The sequence below is a fragment of the Carettochelys insculpta genome, chromosome 4 (genome assembly GCF_033958435.1).
Source record: "Carettochelys insculpta isolate YL-2023 chromosome 4, ASM3395843v1, whole genome shotgun sequence".
NCBI lineage: Eukaryota > Metazoa > Chordata > Testudines > Carettochelyidae > Carettochelys > Carettochelys insculpta.
Window position 1 is genome coordinate 69,424,415 of NC_134140.1, and position 16,004 is coordinate 69,440,418.

Below are 16,004 nucleotides of genomic sequence, written 5' to 3' on the forward strand. Positions count from 1 at the left end.
AATTCTTTCATCTGGCAGTGGTCAGGTCCCGAGGGTACTGGACAAGAGAGGTTCAACCTGTATTCTAGTCAATAGATGTTGCCTCCTCTATAAAGAATTAAGCATAAGGCTAGTATTTGTAATCCTGACACTGAGGAAATAGTTGTCTTGCTAAAAAGGGACTAGTTGTGATACCAACAGTACACCTTAAGAAACCTTATAACTGTCTCAGAAATAGCATGGGACTGTGTGTTGTTTTGGTTTGTTTTTTTAGATTGTTCTTCTCTAGAAATACTAGATTTTTATTTTGCCTAGCACTGAAGTTTATTTAGAGAGCAGAATGAACACTCATTTATGGTCCTTTACATTGTGGTCAATACGCTGCCTTTTGATTTGTCTTTGCCCCTTCAGAACACTGCTTTTTATCTGAAATATATCTACACATATGCAGGGTACAGGTTGAACCTGTCTTGTCCAGCACTCTCTCATCTGGCAACACCCGTAAGCCGGGATGATTTTAGTTAGCTGGATGACCATTTAGCATGTGTATGGCCAAAGTTTCCTGTGGTCCCATAAAGTTTGTTTACAGCCACCAGTCCTGGCTCTCAATGTTGTGTGCTGTTATTTAGCTGTAATTTTACCCTAAATGTCTTCTAAGTGCCCAGTAGTAAGCAGTGGAAGCGTTGGTAATGTGCTTGACAATAATGACTTTCTGTAGTCCAGCAAATTCTCTTGTCTGGCACCAGTCGGGTCCTGAGGGTACCATATTAGAGAGGGTCAACCTGTATTATATTTCTCTCAATTACATTATTTGAGACAAAATTATTTTAAACCAATGCCAACACCTAACTATATTATTAAATAACAAAGAAAGAGACAGTTCAGGTGCTAGATCTGAGGGGCATTTAAATGAGCAGTACAGAGTGTGATTCAAAATTATAATGATGAGCAATAAAATCTGTTTCAGAATTCCTGAGTTGTTGTCCTGGCTAAAGGATTTTCAGAAGAGTCTCCACAATCCTCCCACTGCAAACTACAGTCCTGATCAGGGCCAGATGGAAATATGTGTAACCACTGGCAGCCAGGAAGGCTTGTGTAAAGTAAGACTAAAAGCAGAATACGTTCTAACCTCTGTCAAATGTAATTACTTGTTGTTTTGAATAGACATCTACTGTCAATCACTTGAATTTTATTTCCTTGCATAAGAAAAGTATACCTGCTCAGTGATTAAGAAATTGGGACAAAACTTTGTCACAGTATAATGGTTCCCCATGGCTACACAAAATTTTCTAGGATCTTTGTAGCAGAGACAGACTATCATAAGAGATTTTCTTTCATAATTCTATAACAAAGAATTCTAAGAGACCAGTTATGGAATGTGGTAATATAATTGAATTAGGCTGTGTCTACACTAGCCACCTTCTTCAAAAGGGGCATGGTAATCAGCCTGAGTGGAGAATACTAATGAAGTGCTGTGATGAATATGCAGCACTTCATTAGGTTAATTCTCCCTGCAGCAACTTCAGAGTTGCAAACTTCAAAGTGCTGGCATGCTGCGTAGCTGTGGGCACTTTGAAGTACCCATGCAACTTCAAAGTTCCCTTATTCCCCAAAATGTTGGGGAAAATTCAAAGTTGCGCAGGTACTTTGAAGTGCCCACAGCAATATAGCATATCAGCACCTCGAAGTTTGCAACTTTGAAGTTACCGCAGGGAGAATCAGTATGATTACCATGCCCCCTTTGAAGAAAGGGGCTGGTGTAGACATAGCCTTAGAATTGCATGCCATGCTATTATTATGTAATGAGATATTTTTGCAGTAGGATATTGCTTTGCGTAAGTTTTTTTAATTAGCTAACCTTACACGCGCGCGTGCACACATACACGCGCGCACACACCCTACTCACCCCTGGCTAGGTGACCCATTCCATAATGGAAAACCTCTTTGGTATTATGACAGAATATTGTGATAGATAAGAGGGGTTTTGTTCCCCAGAAAACAGTTGTCCTGTACAAAATTTACTTTCTTTTCCTCTGTTTTGTATCTCTGTGTTTGGCTTGTAAAGTGTAGCTTAAATCCATTTGCTGTTTTCTTGGAAGAGTGCATATTTAGTGAAATGGTGATGGAAACATTAATTTACAACTGGAATCTATCGGTCTATTAGAGAAGGCAGCAGTATACAAAATGTGCAACCAAGTCATACAGTTTTGTAATGTAAACAATTCCCATTTTGTAGGTGTTTGAGATGCTTATTAACCCTGGAGACAACATCCTTTTGGATGCACCCACCTATCCTGGAACTTTAGCAGCTGTGAGTAGTGTTTGGGTATGGAAAGTTGTGAAAAATCACCACCTTCAGGCGCAAATACAGAATTATAGATTCTATCTCATTGTTGCTAAGGTGTCATCCAGACTAGATATTTTGACTGCATTCTGACATAAATTAGTTGGCACTGGTGAACTAATACAGTTGCAAATTCTGATTTAGACGTTATGCAAATATTTTGTCTCAGGATACAGTATTTCATTCCAGGGATTAGTTTATCCTAAGCCTAGATTTTTACAACGAATCATACCAGGGACGAGAAGAAATATTTCTGATTAAAGTCAGTCTAAATGCAACTGCATCATCAGTGAGTTTCCTCGGATTTTAGGTTCTGGGTTTGTCTTAACTATTTAATGACTTGATTTAGTACTCTGTGCACATAAGGGAATAAAATGGGGACGGGCCTAGAACGTGTGCAATTGAACTTGAACATGTGTGCATGTGAGCCAGTGAGGGCAAGTCCAAAGTAATTCTTAAATGACACTAGTTTTGATAGAGTAATATCCACCTGTGGAATTAAATACTGTACTTTATGCTTAGTAGTTAGACTGGGAGAAATGATGGAACAAATCCTGTGTCAATCAGTATTTCAGTTTGACTAGATTCCAGAAAACAATCTGAGGCCACATCTACACTATGAGACAAATCCAAATTTAAGGCAGTTACGTCAATATTAAAATGTCATTGTAAATACCATTTGTTTGAATTAAGGAGCACTAATATTGATATCATAATATTGTCAGAACCGGGTAGGTGTAGCATCAAGTTTGAATTTAAAATTTTGAATAAAGGCCAGTGTAGAAACACCATGTCTTAAAATCAAATTTATTAGCCTCCAGAAGTGTCCCATATGTATCCCACAAAGCAACCCACCAGGTATGGCTGCTGCTCTCCAGAGCTGCGTCTACATGTGCACGCTACTTCGAAGTAGCGGCACCAACTTCGAAATAGCGCCCGTCGCGTCTACATGCGTCGGGCGCTATTTCGAAGTTAACTTCGACGTTAGGCGGCGAGACGTCGAAGTCGCTAACCTCATGAGGAGATAGGAATAGCGCCCTACTTCGACGTTCAACGTCGAAGTAGGGACCGTGTAGACGATCCGCGTCCCGCAACGTCGAAATTGCTGGGTCCTCCATGGCGGCCATCAGCTGGGGGGTTGAGAGATGCTCTCTCTCCAGCCCCTGCGGGGCTCTATGGTCACCGTGGGCAGCAGCCCTTAGCCCAGGGCTTCTGGCTGCTTCTGCGGCAGCTGGGGATCTATGCTGCAGGCACAGGGTCTGCAACCAGTTGTCAGCTCTGTGTATCTTGTGTTGTTTAGTGCAACTGTGTCTGGGAGGGGCCCTTTAAGGGAGCGGCTGGCTGTTGAGTCTGCCCTGTGACCCTGTCTGCAGCTGTGCCTGGCATCCCTATTTCGATGTGTGCTACTTTGACGTGTAGACGTTCCCTCGCTGCGCCTATTTCGATGTTGGGCTGAGCAACGTCGAAGTTGAACATCGACGTTGCCGGCCCTGGAGGACGTGTAGACGTTATTCATCGAAATAGACTATTTCGATGTTGGCTGCACGTGTAGACGTAGCCCAGGTGCGCAGGAAGGAGGTCACAGGAAGCCTGCACATTTGAATTTGAATTCATCAGCACCCGGTCCTTGAAATATAATGAAAAATTTCTTTTACCCATCTCATCACACCGCATTGATAGCCATCTCCTTCAATCATGAGCACTCAGGGTAGCGATCTGTCTAGTAATTCTCAGTCCCACAAGAAAGCTCCCGCATGGAGCCATCAGGAGACTCTGGATCTTCTTACAGTTTGGGGAGATGAATCAGTGGCAAGCAGACTTCAGGTGTCCAAGGGAAACCTTAACATATATGATAAGATCTCTCAGTTGATGATTGCCAGAGGTTACTCCCGTGACTCCGCAGTGTCAGGTGAAGGTGAAAGAACTATGGCAGGCCTATCACAGAGTCCAGAAGCCAACCGGCATTCCGGGTCATCTCCACAGACCTGCCGCTATTATGAACAGCTACACGTTCTTCTTGGAGAGGACCCTACCATGTTGCCCACTCTTTGTTATGATAGTTATGGAGGTCCTGGTCTGGAGTCTGGGTTGAGCTGAGAAGAGCTGGGAAGGGGGCAGGAGGAAGAGGCCAATGGAAAGAAGTATGGGGGCAACCAGCAGGGGCCCCATGAAGTTCTTCTTGACACCCCAGAACTCTTTGCCCTACAGCTGGAACCAGTCCCCTCTACGCCAGTCCCCTCTACACCAGTCCTCAAGCCCTGGGGACCAAACTGTTCTGGTAAGTATTTTTTTCTGAACACATGAAGCGGGTTGCAGCTTGGTATGGGTATAGGTTTTCTATGGATCTGTGCCCCTCAGAAGATCGTGTTAATATTCTGGGCATGGAGCACTTACCCTTTTTGGAGATCTCCTCAATGGCCTCATCCAAGCACTCTTTCATATTTTGCACAAGGTTTTTGGGCAGACCTGACTTATTGCGACTTCCACCGTAGCACACCTTGCCACACCAGGCAACCAGATAGTGATCTGGTGTCATAGCGCCACACAGCATTTTGGCAAATTTTCCAGGCTTGTGCTCACGCAGGATGAGTAGCTCTTCTTTATCAATATCTTATTTTTAGGAGGGTGATGTCATCTTTGGCAACCAAAAGAAGCATGGGAATTTTGATTGGATTTTTTCAGTGCTTCCTGCCTGTTTACATTTCGCTGGAGCACATTGCCGCACTATGTGGCTGGTGCATGCTCTGTCTTCCCCCTCTGTGTGGCTGGCAGATTCTCTGGGCCTCTCCCCTCCCACTTCCAATTCCCCCAACATTTTTTTTTTCAATTTACAGGGATCCCTCCACACCCAGCTGTCCACGCATCTGGAATCAAACCCTTCCCCCTCACCATGTGGCTGCCAGGCTCTGCAGACCCTGCTATCACAAAGCAGCATGTGCAGCAGAGGTGGGTTTGCCTTCCTTTATATGGGCTTTTTTCCCGATGAGGGCTGCTTCCATGACCCCTGAGAAACTTTTTTACCCTGACCCGGCACATGGCTGGAAAAAAAAAGGCCCCTGGAATTTTTTTTCAATTTACAGGGATACTTCTGCACCCAGCTGTCCATGCAGCTGGAATCGAACCCTTTCGTAGTAGCCCCTCTCACCATGCAGCTGCCGGTCTCTGTGGGCCTTGCTTCTTGAGGAGGATTGCTTCAAGAACATCCAAAAAAGTTTTTCCCCTGCTCCAGGACATTGGACAGCTTACCCTTCTTTTCAGCGCTCCCCCCCCCCCCCCCCGCCGGAAAGCAGACAATAGCTTACCACGTCCACAATGAAATGGTCTAGATAATGGTGGCTTGTGCAGTCCACACTTTGAATCCCATTCTTAATAAGCCTTAAGTGACCTTGCAAAAAGAAACTTTCCCTTGTAGTACAGAGAGAGACCCATTCATTGCATGGGTGAGGTCTTAATGTGCATTGTATCTCAGTTTCAATCTTCACTTTATAGCTGTCATGTCCAGTATGGGAGAGAGGGCAAAGAAGCGCAAAAGGTCTGAGCAGGATCTGATCCTTCAGCACATGAAGTGGTCTGAAGCAGAAACCAGTGATATGAAAAGGGACACAGCAGAGTGGCAGCACAGTGACAGCAGTATATGCTTAACTTCCAGAGGGAGCAAGTGGCAAACCAGAGGGAGGACACGGCAAAGCTCATAATGGTTGTGAGCGACCAATCAGAAGTCTTGCACTCCACACTGGAGCTGCAGAGGGGCACCCAATTCAGCAGTTGGGAGTCCCCAGAATACAGGTTGTGCACCCACCCTTTCATTATCATGGTCCCCAAAGGTGGTGAGGGAGAGCAAGGGCAGCCTGCCACTACAGCCCCAAGGGCTCTAACCCCAACGGCCACTGCAAAAAGCTTTTCCATCACAGTTCTTTTTCCTGCCGCTTAAACCTCTCCTTCCCCCAAAATAAACTTTACTCTTTTGAGTTTGGTGTGATTTTTGTTTTTTGGCATGCTCAAATCATGGCAGAGAATGATTGTGTGTGCCCACTCCTACACCAAAGTCCGCAGAGGACTTCCAGCAGAGGCACCCAGGCAGGGGTGGGGAGGGCCAGCAGCACAGCTGCCCAATGCTACACCAACGTCCACAGAGGATTCACAGCAGAGGCACCTGGGTGTGGGTGGAGAGGGCCAATAGCACAGCTGCCCCCCTTTTTTTTTTTTTTTTTTTTAGGAAAATAACCCTCCTCCCCATATCCATTCTTCTGCCTGCAACTTAACCTCTTCCCACCGAGTAAAAGCATTCATGTAAGACACAATCTGACTTCTTGGTTCACAGTTGGTGGAGAGCATGAATCAGTTTGGTGAGTGGGGGTTGGTTATTACAACAACAGAGAAATACATCGGTATCATATGCGTAGCAGATCAGTCATTAAACTATTTTTAAAGCATCCAAGATTGCTGCTGCAAGGTTATTGGTGAATGGCCATGTAGGCAGCTGCGAGTAAGCCCTGCCTAAAGCCTCAGCCTCAATAGGGCGGCATTCAGGAAATTCTGCATGGATTCACAAATATTATGCAAAATAATGCACCTGTAATCACAGTACGGACATTAGTTTCATAAAAGTCCAAACAGGTCAATAGGCATCTGAAACTCGCTTTTAAATGGCCAAAGGCACATTCAATCACTATTCAGTACTAGCTGAGTCTTTGATTGCAGTTTTCTTTGCTTTGGTCCAGGGCTCCTGTGCAGGGCTTAATAACACAAGGGAGCAGAAGGTAAGTAGGGTCTCTCAGTATTACAGTAGGCATCTCTATATCACCAATCTTGATTTTGCTTTCTGGGAAAAAAGCCCTATCCACGAGTTTTCTGTGCACGCCAGAATTTCTAAAGATGCACACATTGTGAACCTCCCCATACCACCCCAAACGGATGTTGGTGAAACGACCTTTGTGATCTACCAAGTAGAATTCACCCTGCCCAGCCAGCAGAGAGCTGGGGTAGGGGAGGGAGTTCACGGTGCTCCACAAGGGCCATTGTGCAAGGGAAGTCAGCCTCATGCCTGTGCCTGCAGGTTCCCCAGTAACACTGCATGGACAGCCCCCATCCAGTATGGCAGAGAAGCCCCCCCAACCCCAAGTGAACGTGTTGGGCTGGGCTGGGCTGGCCGCGCACATGGGAGTGTGTGGGGCTGGGCTGGCCATGCTTGCAAAACCATGGAGAAGTACCCCTTTCTGTTTATATTCTCAGGGGCCAGATAGGCCAGGGCCACGATGGGGATGTGCATGCCATTACTTGTTCCACTGCAGTTAGAAACCCCTGGCCAGCAAAACCATCCACTATGTCCCATACATCTCCCAGGGTCACAGTCTTCCTGAAGAGATGCTGAAAGATTGTATTGGCTACATGCATCACCACAGTCCGCACTATAGATCTACCCACCCCAAATTGATTTGCCACTGACTGGTAACTGTTGGGCACTGCAAACTTCCACAGAGTGATTGCCACTTTCTTCTGAACTGTCAAAGCCAGCAGCATTCTTGTGTTGCTGCTTCAGGACGGGCACCCAGCACATCACAAAGTTCCATAAAAGTGACATGCAAAAGTTCTGCAACCACTGCTTGTCATCCAAGGACTCCAAAACCATGTGGTCCCACCAGTGTGTGCTGTTCTCACAAGTCCAAACCACCACTCTGCTGTCAGCAATGCATTCAGGGCAGCCAGCAGTTGTGAGTTCTTGAACCGCAGTAGAAAGATTTCCTCTTCAAAACCTTCATTATCATCATCATCATACTACTCAACCATCATCTTACTTTCTAATAAACAGAAAAACTGAACAGTTAAGTTGCTGTAACGGTGTGTGCAATGACTGGAAGCATTTGAGGACCCATGATTTCACAAGTGTTGTGATGGACAAAATGGCATGATCTCCCATTCATTTTCATGTGGTTACTGGGTGCTCTGAATTCTGTGACAGCGCTTTGCATTCTGAGATAATGACATCAAACACCCACAAGCAACCAGGGCTAAGGAACTATGGGATAGGTAATCACCATGCATTGCTCACACAGTCGAACTTGGATAAGGCCATGGTGATGCAGAAACTTGATGCAGAGAAACAGAGGGTTGAATTTCCAGAAGTTTTGTGGACACTTAAGTTCAAATTCATAAAATCAAGGTTAAGAAATCGAACTTAGGAAAAGTTGAATGTATCTCATAATGTAGATGTAGCCTGAGTAATAACCTGTGGTATATTTTTGATTTACAATTTGATTATGCAGTGAGACCATAGATATTGAAGATTGTATAGTTTCAATAGCAAACCATTATAACCTGATAAATACAGGCCTAAATAATACAAACATAGAAATTCCATAGATGTAAAGCTACAGGAACTTTTGTTATTTTTTGCCATAGTTTTGCACATTGATACTGTCTGATTTCACCTGTTAACACTGAAATTTCAGGTCCCACTGCTGAACATAACAGCCCTGCAGAGCTGGTGTTCTTCTTTCCTTTGTCAGGGAAAAGCAGTTTGTAATTCTGCCAGTTCAACTCAAAGTGCATTTCAGATTATGAATAAGAAATGAAATGTCCCTATTTTTACATTGGAGTGTTGAAATGTGAAATCCAAGATGAACTCCTTGGCTCCTTCATATGTGATGTCATGTACCTGATTCTCTTAGGTGGGCATGGAGTTGTAATTTATTTTGTATAAATCTTGTTCCTTATCAGAATCTGTATAATTGACTTTAAATATTGGGAGCACTAGGTGATTTGGTCAGATTACATTCTGAGGATTATGCATTGTATTCAGAGAAACCTTTCCTCAAGTCATGTGCTAAGTGAGTTTGAAATCAATGGAACTGATTTACAGCTGTCTGGTTCAATGTAGATTTATGAAGAGATACTGCATTGCTGAGGTTCTGTAACATTGGTGACATAATCAGAATTTCAGAGTCAGTGACTGAGATTTGTCTCCTGTTTTGTTTGTTTTGTTCTGTTTTCCCCTAAATCAACAGCTAAGACCTTTGGGCTGCAACATAATCAATGTTCCCAGTGACCAACACAGTATTATTCCAAAAGCCCTGAAAGAAATTCTTTCCAGATGGAGCCCAGAAGATGTCAGGAACCACAACAACACCCCCAAATTCCTGTACACCATTCCAAATGGTGGCAATCCCACAGGAACTTCACTGACAACTGACCGCAAAAAGGAGATCTACCAGGTATTGAGTGAGAGCCTGGCATTGCAGCTTTTGTGCAGGGAATGTATAAATGGGAGGTTTTCAGTTTGAGGAATTTCACTATAAAACCAGCTCATCTTGTTACCAAGTGAATGGCAAATGTTCCTAAACATTGAATGCTATATTAGCATATCAACTTCTTAGGGGCCCTTTCACTTCTCTCAAGTCCCTTCTTGGTTTTCCTGCATGATCATGGAGATCTGTTGAGTTTGGGTAGTAAATTATAATCCTGTGTAGTCATACCAGCCATTATGCTAACATACATGTTGCATTTACTCACTGGGGCCTTGTATGAGCTAAAAGACATGTTCTGACAAGGATAAAAGGCTTCTAATGAGATAGAAGTTGGAGAAACCCAGTAGAATTGCAAGGAACAGCAGCCACAGATGTGCTCCTTGATAACCAACCAAAGGTTGCTATCAGAATCAAGTCCTTAGTGATGCAGGGCAGTTTTTAATACTCTCCATATATTTTTGGAAGTGGAATTCTCTGTAACAATGAAGGAATGTATAATATAACCCTCTCACTCAGTGATTTTTTTAAAAGAAGTTTCCATAGAAATTAAGTGAGGTCATATTCTAAGGAACCACCTGGATAGAGAGAATATTCCAAGTGTATTATCTTAAAAGCATGAGATCTAAGGTCTGTTGAGTCATCAAGGAAGGGCCCTTAAGAGGTCATTTAATCCAGTTTCCTGCACTGGCCATAGTACGTAGCACATCAGGGCACAGTGCTGTCAGGCCACCAAAGAGGTTGTTTATCTTGAGCTTGTAGGTGTGGCCGCCTGAACCTCCCCCTGGCTGTGGTTTGCCATTCCCAGCTGAGGGGAGCTCCAGGAATCATTGGTCAGCCAATCCACATGGTCTGCGCTGCTTGCTGCAGTTCCCATTGGCTACTGGGAGCTTATTAACCCTGGAGGTAACATCCTTTAGGTGTATCCCCATCCTGGAACTCTAGTAGCTGAGGAATATATGGGTATGAAAAGTTGTGAAAGTTACAGTTATCACCACCTTGGGGTAAAACCACTGACAATGGGATCTGCGGGCTGTTGTGCCTGTGGATGCAAGGTAAGCAACCAGTCAGGCAGCCTGCCAGCCCCTTAGCCACAGGTCGCCTACCACTGATGTAGACCATCTCTGACAGGTGTTTGTCCATGAGTACGAATGTGTCCAAAACCACCATTCAGAATCGTAGGTGAACAGCATACACTTATTTCTGCATGCAGTGGTCCAAACCATGCTGACAAATACGCATATATTATTTCATGTGGAACCTGGGCCTCAGTTTTTCAGGCCTATTATAGCTTCTGTTTTACCATTTCACCTACTCTTGCAAATAACGAGCAATCCCATAGCACATTAAAGACTAACAAACTTATTAGGTCATGCGCTTCACATGAAGTGGGTCTTATCCACAAAAGTTTGTGGTTTAAGCTGCTGCAGGACTGTTTGTATTACATAGTGACTCTATTGTTTCAATAAACTTACATTGTTAGTTTTAATTTCTCTTTTAGCTTGCAAGACAATATAATTTCCTTTTAATAGAAGATGATCCTTATTATTTTCTTCAGTTTGATAAGGTAAATTGTAATTTGTATTATGTAGTATCTTTTAGTTCAGGAGAAAATACATGGATAATTATGGCTCAGGTTATATGCTACCCATATTCAGATTAAAGTAAAGCATTATTAACAAACAATCATGACATTTTCATTTACCTGCCTCTTCAGCCATCATGTTGCATGAGTCCTTGCCAATTACAGTGGGTCAAATTCTTTAGTTTTTAAGTGAGGAAAATTTGCATCGACTCCACTTGGGCTGTGCTAGCAGGGACTCCCCTTAGCCAGACTTCCTCGGGTGCACTTTTGAAAGGGGCACTCCATTTTAGAGGAAGTGGAATGCAATGCTTGAAAGAAGATGGATAGACTATTGCTTTTTCTTTGTAATCTCTGCCTTCATACAGGGCAGCCCATCCTGCCTCTACCTCTCTTCCTTGGGCAGCTCTCCACCCCTAGAGATTGGTCAGGGGAATAAGGAGAATAGTGCCACTGAGGTAAATGCCACTCTCCCTTGCACACTACTGGAGTGGGAACTGGCCCTCAATTAAGTATGTATCTTGGGAGTAAGATCAGCTATTGCAGAGGGTAACACCACTGTCTTTGCAGCTAATCATTGCTGAGTGTGTTGATGGAGTGAGCACAGGTTAATGTTTCTTCTTTTTGGAACAAGGTTCTCCTCGTCGTTTTGGGGGTGAGGAGCAGTCTGGTGCGCCTGGGATAGCAGGACTGACGCCTGCTGGGAACTCTTATAAACATAGACAAGATAGTAGCCAAACTTCTGCTGTGGGAATTACAGTCTGTGTTGAACACATCAGGGTGATCTTAACTAAATCCCTAATTCTGAGGGATGTACTCCAGTTTCATCTAAAGGAAAGCTGCAGGCTGAGGAACTCTTCATAGTGAAAACAAAGAACATGTTTCCCTGTGCTCAATAGAAGTGTTCTTACAGAAAGCTGGGTATTTCACTCTGACCTCTCTTTATCAGAGTATCATATAGAATCTCCAGCATCCAGTGTTAACGTGCAGTCCCTGGGGGTTAGAGGTGAAGAAATTTCTCATGGACACTTCCCTGACCTTTAGGTGACATTATCACTGCACCACAAGCGGGTGCAATTCCAAAGAGAAGCATCTGTCAGGAAGGTACTGGGCTTCGTCATTAGTGGTGCATCTCCAAAACCGAGATTTTATTGTATAACACATGACCCCTGAGGTCAAGAAATACTGAAGTCTGTGTTAGTACGAAATACAGTGTACTTTATTGCAAGTTTTATTAGCTACTTGAATTTTGAACTCTCATTCTTTTCTTCAAGCCTTGGGCACCAACCTTTCTCTCAATGGATGTGGATGGTCGAGTTATCAGGACTGACTCTTTCTCTAAAGTTCTCTCTGCTGGGTAAGGTCAACTTTAGACTGTCATCCACTGGTTAGCACAGGCTGGGGTGGGGGCGCAGGCTGGGAAGTCAAGAAACATGGGATTCATATCCTGACTTTGCACCTTTACCTTGTGACCTTAGGCAAGTCACTCAAGCTCTGTGTGCCTTAATTTACCATCTGTAATATGCAAATTGCAATTTGCCCACTGTTGCAAAGTGTTCTGAGATCTTCAGCTGCCCAGTGTGCTCACTTTCTACTCCGTCCATGTCCTGGCAGCCACCTATTAATCATGTTTATTACAGTGGAGCTCGGGTCCAACCAAGAGTTTATCTGCTCTGCCAGCATTGCACAAACACAGAGTAATACATGGCATGGGAGTCCAGTACACGTCTGACTGCCTCTGCCACCACTGTCTCCTAGGGCAGCCTGTCCTGATACCCAGCCTGCCCTCAGTTTTCCCTACACTAGAGGGAAGTGATATGGTATCAGACTCCTCCTCTTTGGTTCTTGATGCTCTCTCATTCCTTGGCTTTCACAACACTGACCATCCTCTCTTCTGCAGTCTGTGAGAAATATTAAGGCTCTTTCCATGGGCACCGTCTCTTCTTACTTTGCACTTTCACCCACCATCTTTTGTTTGACAACTCGCAGGTGTTCTCTCCTCTCTACACACAACCTCATACACTCAGTCCTGATTTTCTGTCTGTAGTCTACATTAAATGAATTGTAGCAAGCTACATAAATTCTCTCCTTGCAGTTAGTGTGTTGTGAACTCTCTTTAGGGTGACCACACTGCCCTATGACAAATACAGGACCCTAGCCTCCGGGAATGGGGACATGGCTGCTGTCCCATGTCAGGGTTCCTTGGCAGCGGGGCTGCTGCTCCAGGGTGAGGCACCAGAGATGGGTCTCTGCAGCCTCCAATGGGGAGTCACCAGGGATGAGGGGGGAGTGGAGGATGGGGGCTTCAGAATCTCCTGTTCCAAAGCCTCCTGGGGCATGGAATGAAGCAGGAGCTGCCTCCTTTAGGTGTGGGAGGCTGGGGAATGAGGCCCTGGACCCATGGAAGCGCTTGCTGGCAGTGGGAGCTGCCTCGCCTAAGTGTAGGCACCAGGGAACATGACAGCCACCCATTGTGGAGCTCACTGCCAGCAGGGGCTACCTCCATGGGATGCCAGGGAATGGGGCAGCTGCCCCACAGAGGAGCTTCCCTGCAGCAGGAGCTGCTGCCACAAGGTTCAGAGCTCTGGGGAATGGGGCAGCCCTGCCATGGAGTTGCTCCCTGGCAGGAGAGGCTGCCACCCCAAGACACATGGTGCCAGGGAAGAGGAGCCCTACAAAATATAAGACAATTTGTCTTATTTTCCTGAAAAAGTAGGGATGAAAAAAATCCTCATTCTGAGGTGATTAATGTGTCCCTGGCCATGGGCTGCGGTGTCTGTGTGGCTCTTCCGCATCTTAACCAAATAGCCTCAGAAACCAAGCATTTTAAAATAAAAATCTGCATTGTAAGCAGTAGTGATTTTATTCCCCATCAAACCGCATTAAAATTAAACCAAAATTAGAAAAAATTTACTTCAGAAAAGTGTTTTAAAATATCATATAAGGGTATTCAATACAAAGTATATAGGATGACCGTTAGAAAAGGTCAGTTGTTATAAATATTCATGAGCCTTATTAATATTAATGAGTTAGAGTTTAAAATTCTGTACTCTGATAGGTAGGTTTAGGATGCCTAATACATAAACATTAGGGAATGTTACCTGGTTGCCGGGGCAACCAAGATGCGGACCTGCCAGGTTGAGGTTTTCAACCAGGTCCGCAGTAGCTCCATAAATTTGAGAGCGCACCCTGGGGCCAGTTAGTTGCGGTGAGGCAGCAGACCGGACCGGTCGAAGAAAAAAGGACTGTGTTAAAGAGCTGAAATCACTAGAAGACCGAAGAACCAAAGGTGACAAGCGGCGTGTCAATCATCGCTCGCTAGCCGCCGTGGGACGCAGAAGACCAGAAGCGGACCCGCATGAGAGTTCCAGCCTGTCACTAGTGCTGAAGGCTCCGGTGATTTTTATCCGGAGGGTTTGTCCTGGCAGGGGTCGCCGCCTCACAAGCGCGCGCCCTGTACGGGGACAAACCGCAGCAGTGGTCCTGCCCTTCCCCCTACCGACCATAGCCTGTGGCCGGTGGAGGGAACTAAGGCCGTCTATTTCAGGAGGTTTTTTTTGTTTTACCACGTTGGTCCTTTTTTCCTCCTGTTTTCCCTTTTATCCTCTCATCTTTCTATCTGACCTGTCGCGGCGCCATAAAAGCGCACCTGTGCTGGTCATACTTTCTCAGCTCATGTCAAGAGATCTGTGGGCCCAGCGCCCGGATGCAGAGCGGGAAAGGAGAGGTATAAGAGATTGGCTTAGAATTAGAAGTAATTAAGTTATTATAGAAATATGAGCAAGTGGATGTGTATACCGTATTGTTTTTGTTGTATCTTTGCCTGTTGTTACATGTGTTAAAGTGTTTACATAGGATATTGTAGCATAGAAGTAAATTTAAAGAGACAGTATATATTTGTGTAGTGGGCTGGGACTGCCCCAGATTCCACACATTGCGTCTCATATTGTGGAACCCGAGCTCACTAGATTTAATTGGTAAAGCACAGGAGGCTAGATTTTAAAAGCTAGCCAGAGAACCCACATGCAATACAGAAGACTAGTATAGGATTTTAATGGTATTACATTGTATCTATATTATATTTAGTTATCCCTTTATGGGAATATTCTAATGTTAAATTAAACAGAGCTCTTAATATTATATTAAAATCTGCTCCCCCCTCTTCCAAGGGAGGTTGAGTGACCAGAGATAACCCTTTAAAGGGCAAACTCTGGAATAAAATTCATTTATATAATTTAACCCATTTAAGGGTAATTAGGTTCTGCAGTAAAGGGTGACCCATAAAGGAGTGGTCAAAATAGGCAGCACCATTATAGGGGAAAACCTTTAAATAGGAAAACCCCATCTTAAAGTAAACAGGGCTCTGCCACAGAAAGGCAACCCAACAATTATTGGGGATAACCTTTAAACAGGAAAACCCCAGATTTACAAAATAAAAAGCTTTAAGCTTTTATAAATATTAAAAGACCCACTCCCCTTTTTAATCGAAATTAGGGTTAAGCGACTGGAGAAAACCTCTAAAAGGTAAACTCCAGAGTAATATAATAATAATTTCAAGCTCTGTAGTTTTAATTATTTTCCTTTTTCAGCATGTGATGAAGAGCGTAATGTCAGCCCTGGGATACACCATAAGTAGCAGGGGTTAAATAGAATTGCTGCCTGTTGCAGCCAATAATACAGTTCGAAGGCTTTGTTCTTTAAAAACCAAATCCCTGTGCTAATCTAGTGTGGTAAGGGAATAGTTTAGTTTCGAGATTCTTAGATTAATTAGTTGTTGTTTTCTAAATTTGTTTTCCTTCAAATAAATTAGTTTTTGAGTTTTTAACTTTAAAACGCCTGGACCTTCTTCTTTCAGGGG

General features: G+C 44.2%; 1 protein-coding gene across 8 annotated transcripts in view; it reads left to right on the top strand.

Moving 5' to 3' along the window:
* Positions 1-16,004, top strand: part of LOC142012565 (kynurenine/alpha-aminoadipate aminotransferase, mitochondrial-like) — a 49,494-nt gene that overhangs the window by 12,020 nt on the left and 21,470 nt on the right. For all 8 annotated transcript variants that reach the window (XR_012645397.1, XR_012645398.1, XM_074993022.1 and 5 more), the window contains 5 exons: positions 947-1,079; positions 2,216-2,290; positions 9,328-9,534; positions 11,066-11,131; positions 12,421-12,503. Coding sequence is in view for 6 of the 8 variants with exons in the window: in XM_074993022.1 (XP_074849123.1) it covers positions 947-1,079; positions 2,216-2,290; positions 9,328-9,534; positions 11,066-11,131; positions 12,421-12,503 (564 nt within the window). In the remaining 2 variants the exon portion in view is untranslated. The remainder of the gene's footprint in view (positions 1-946; positions 1,080-2,215; positions 2,291-9,327; positions 9,535-11,065; positions 11,132-12,420; positions 12,504-16,004) is intronic.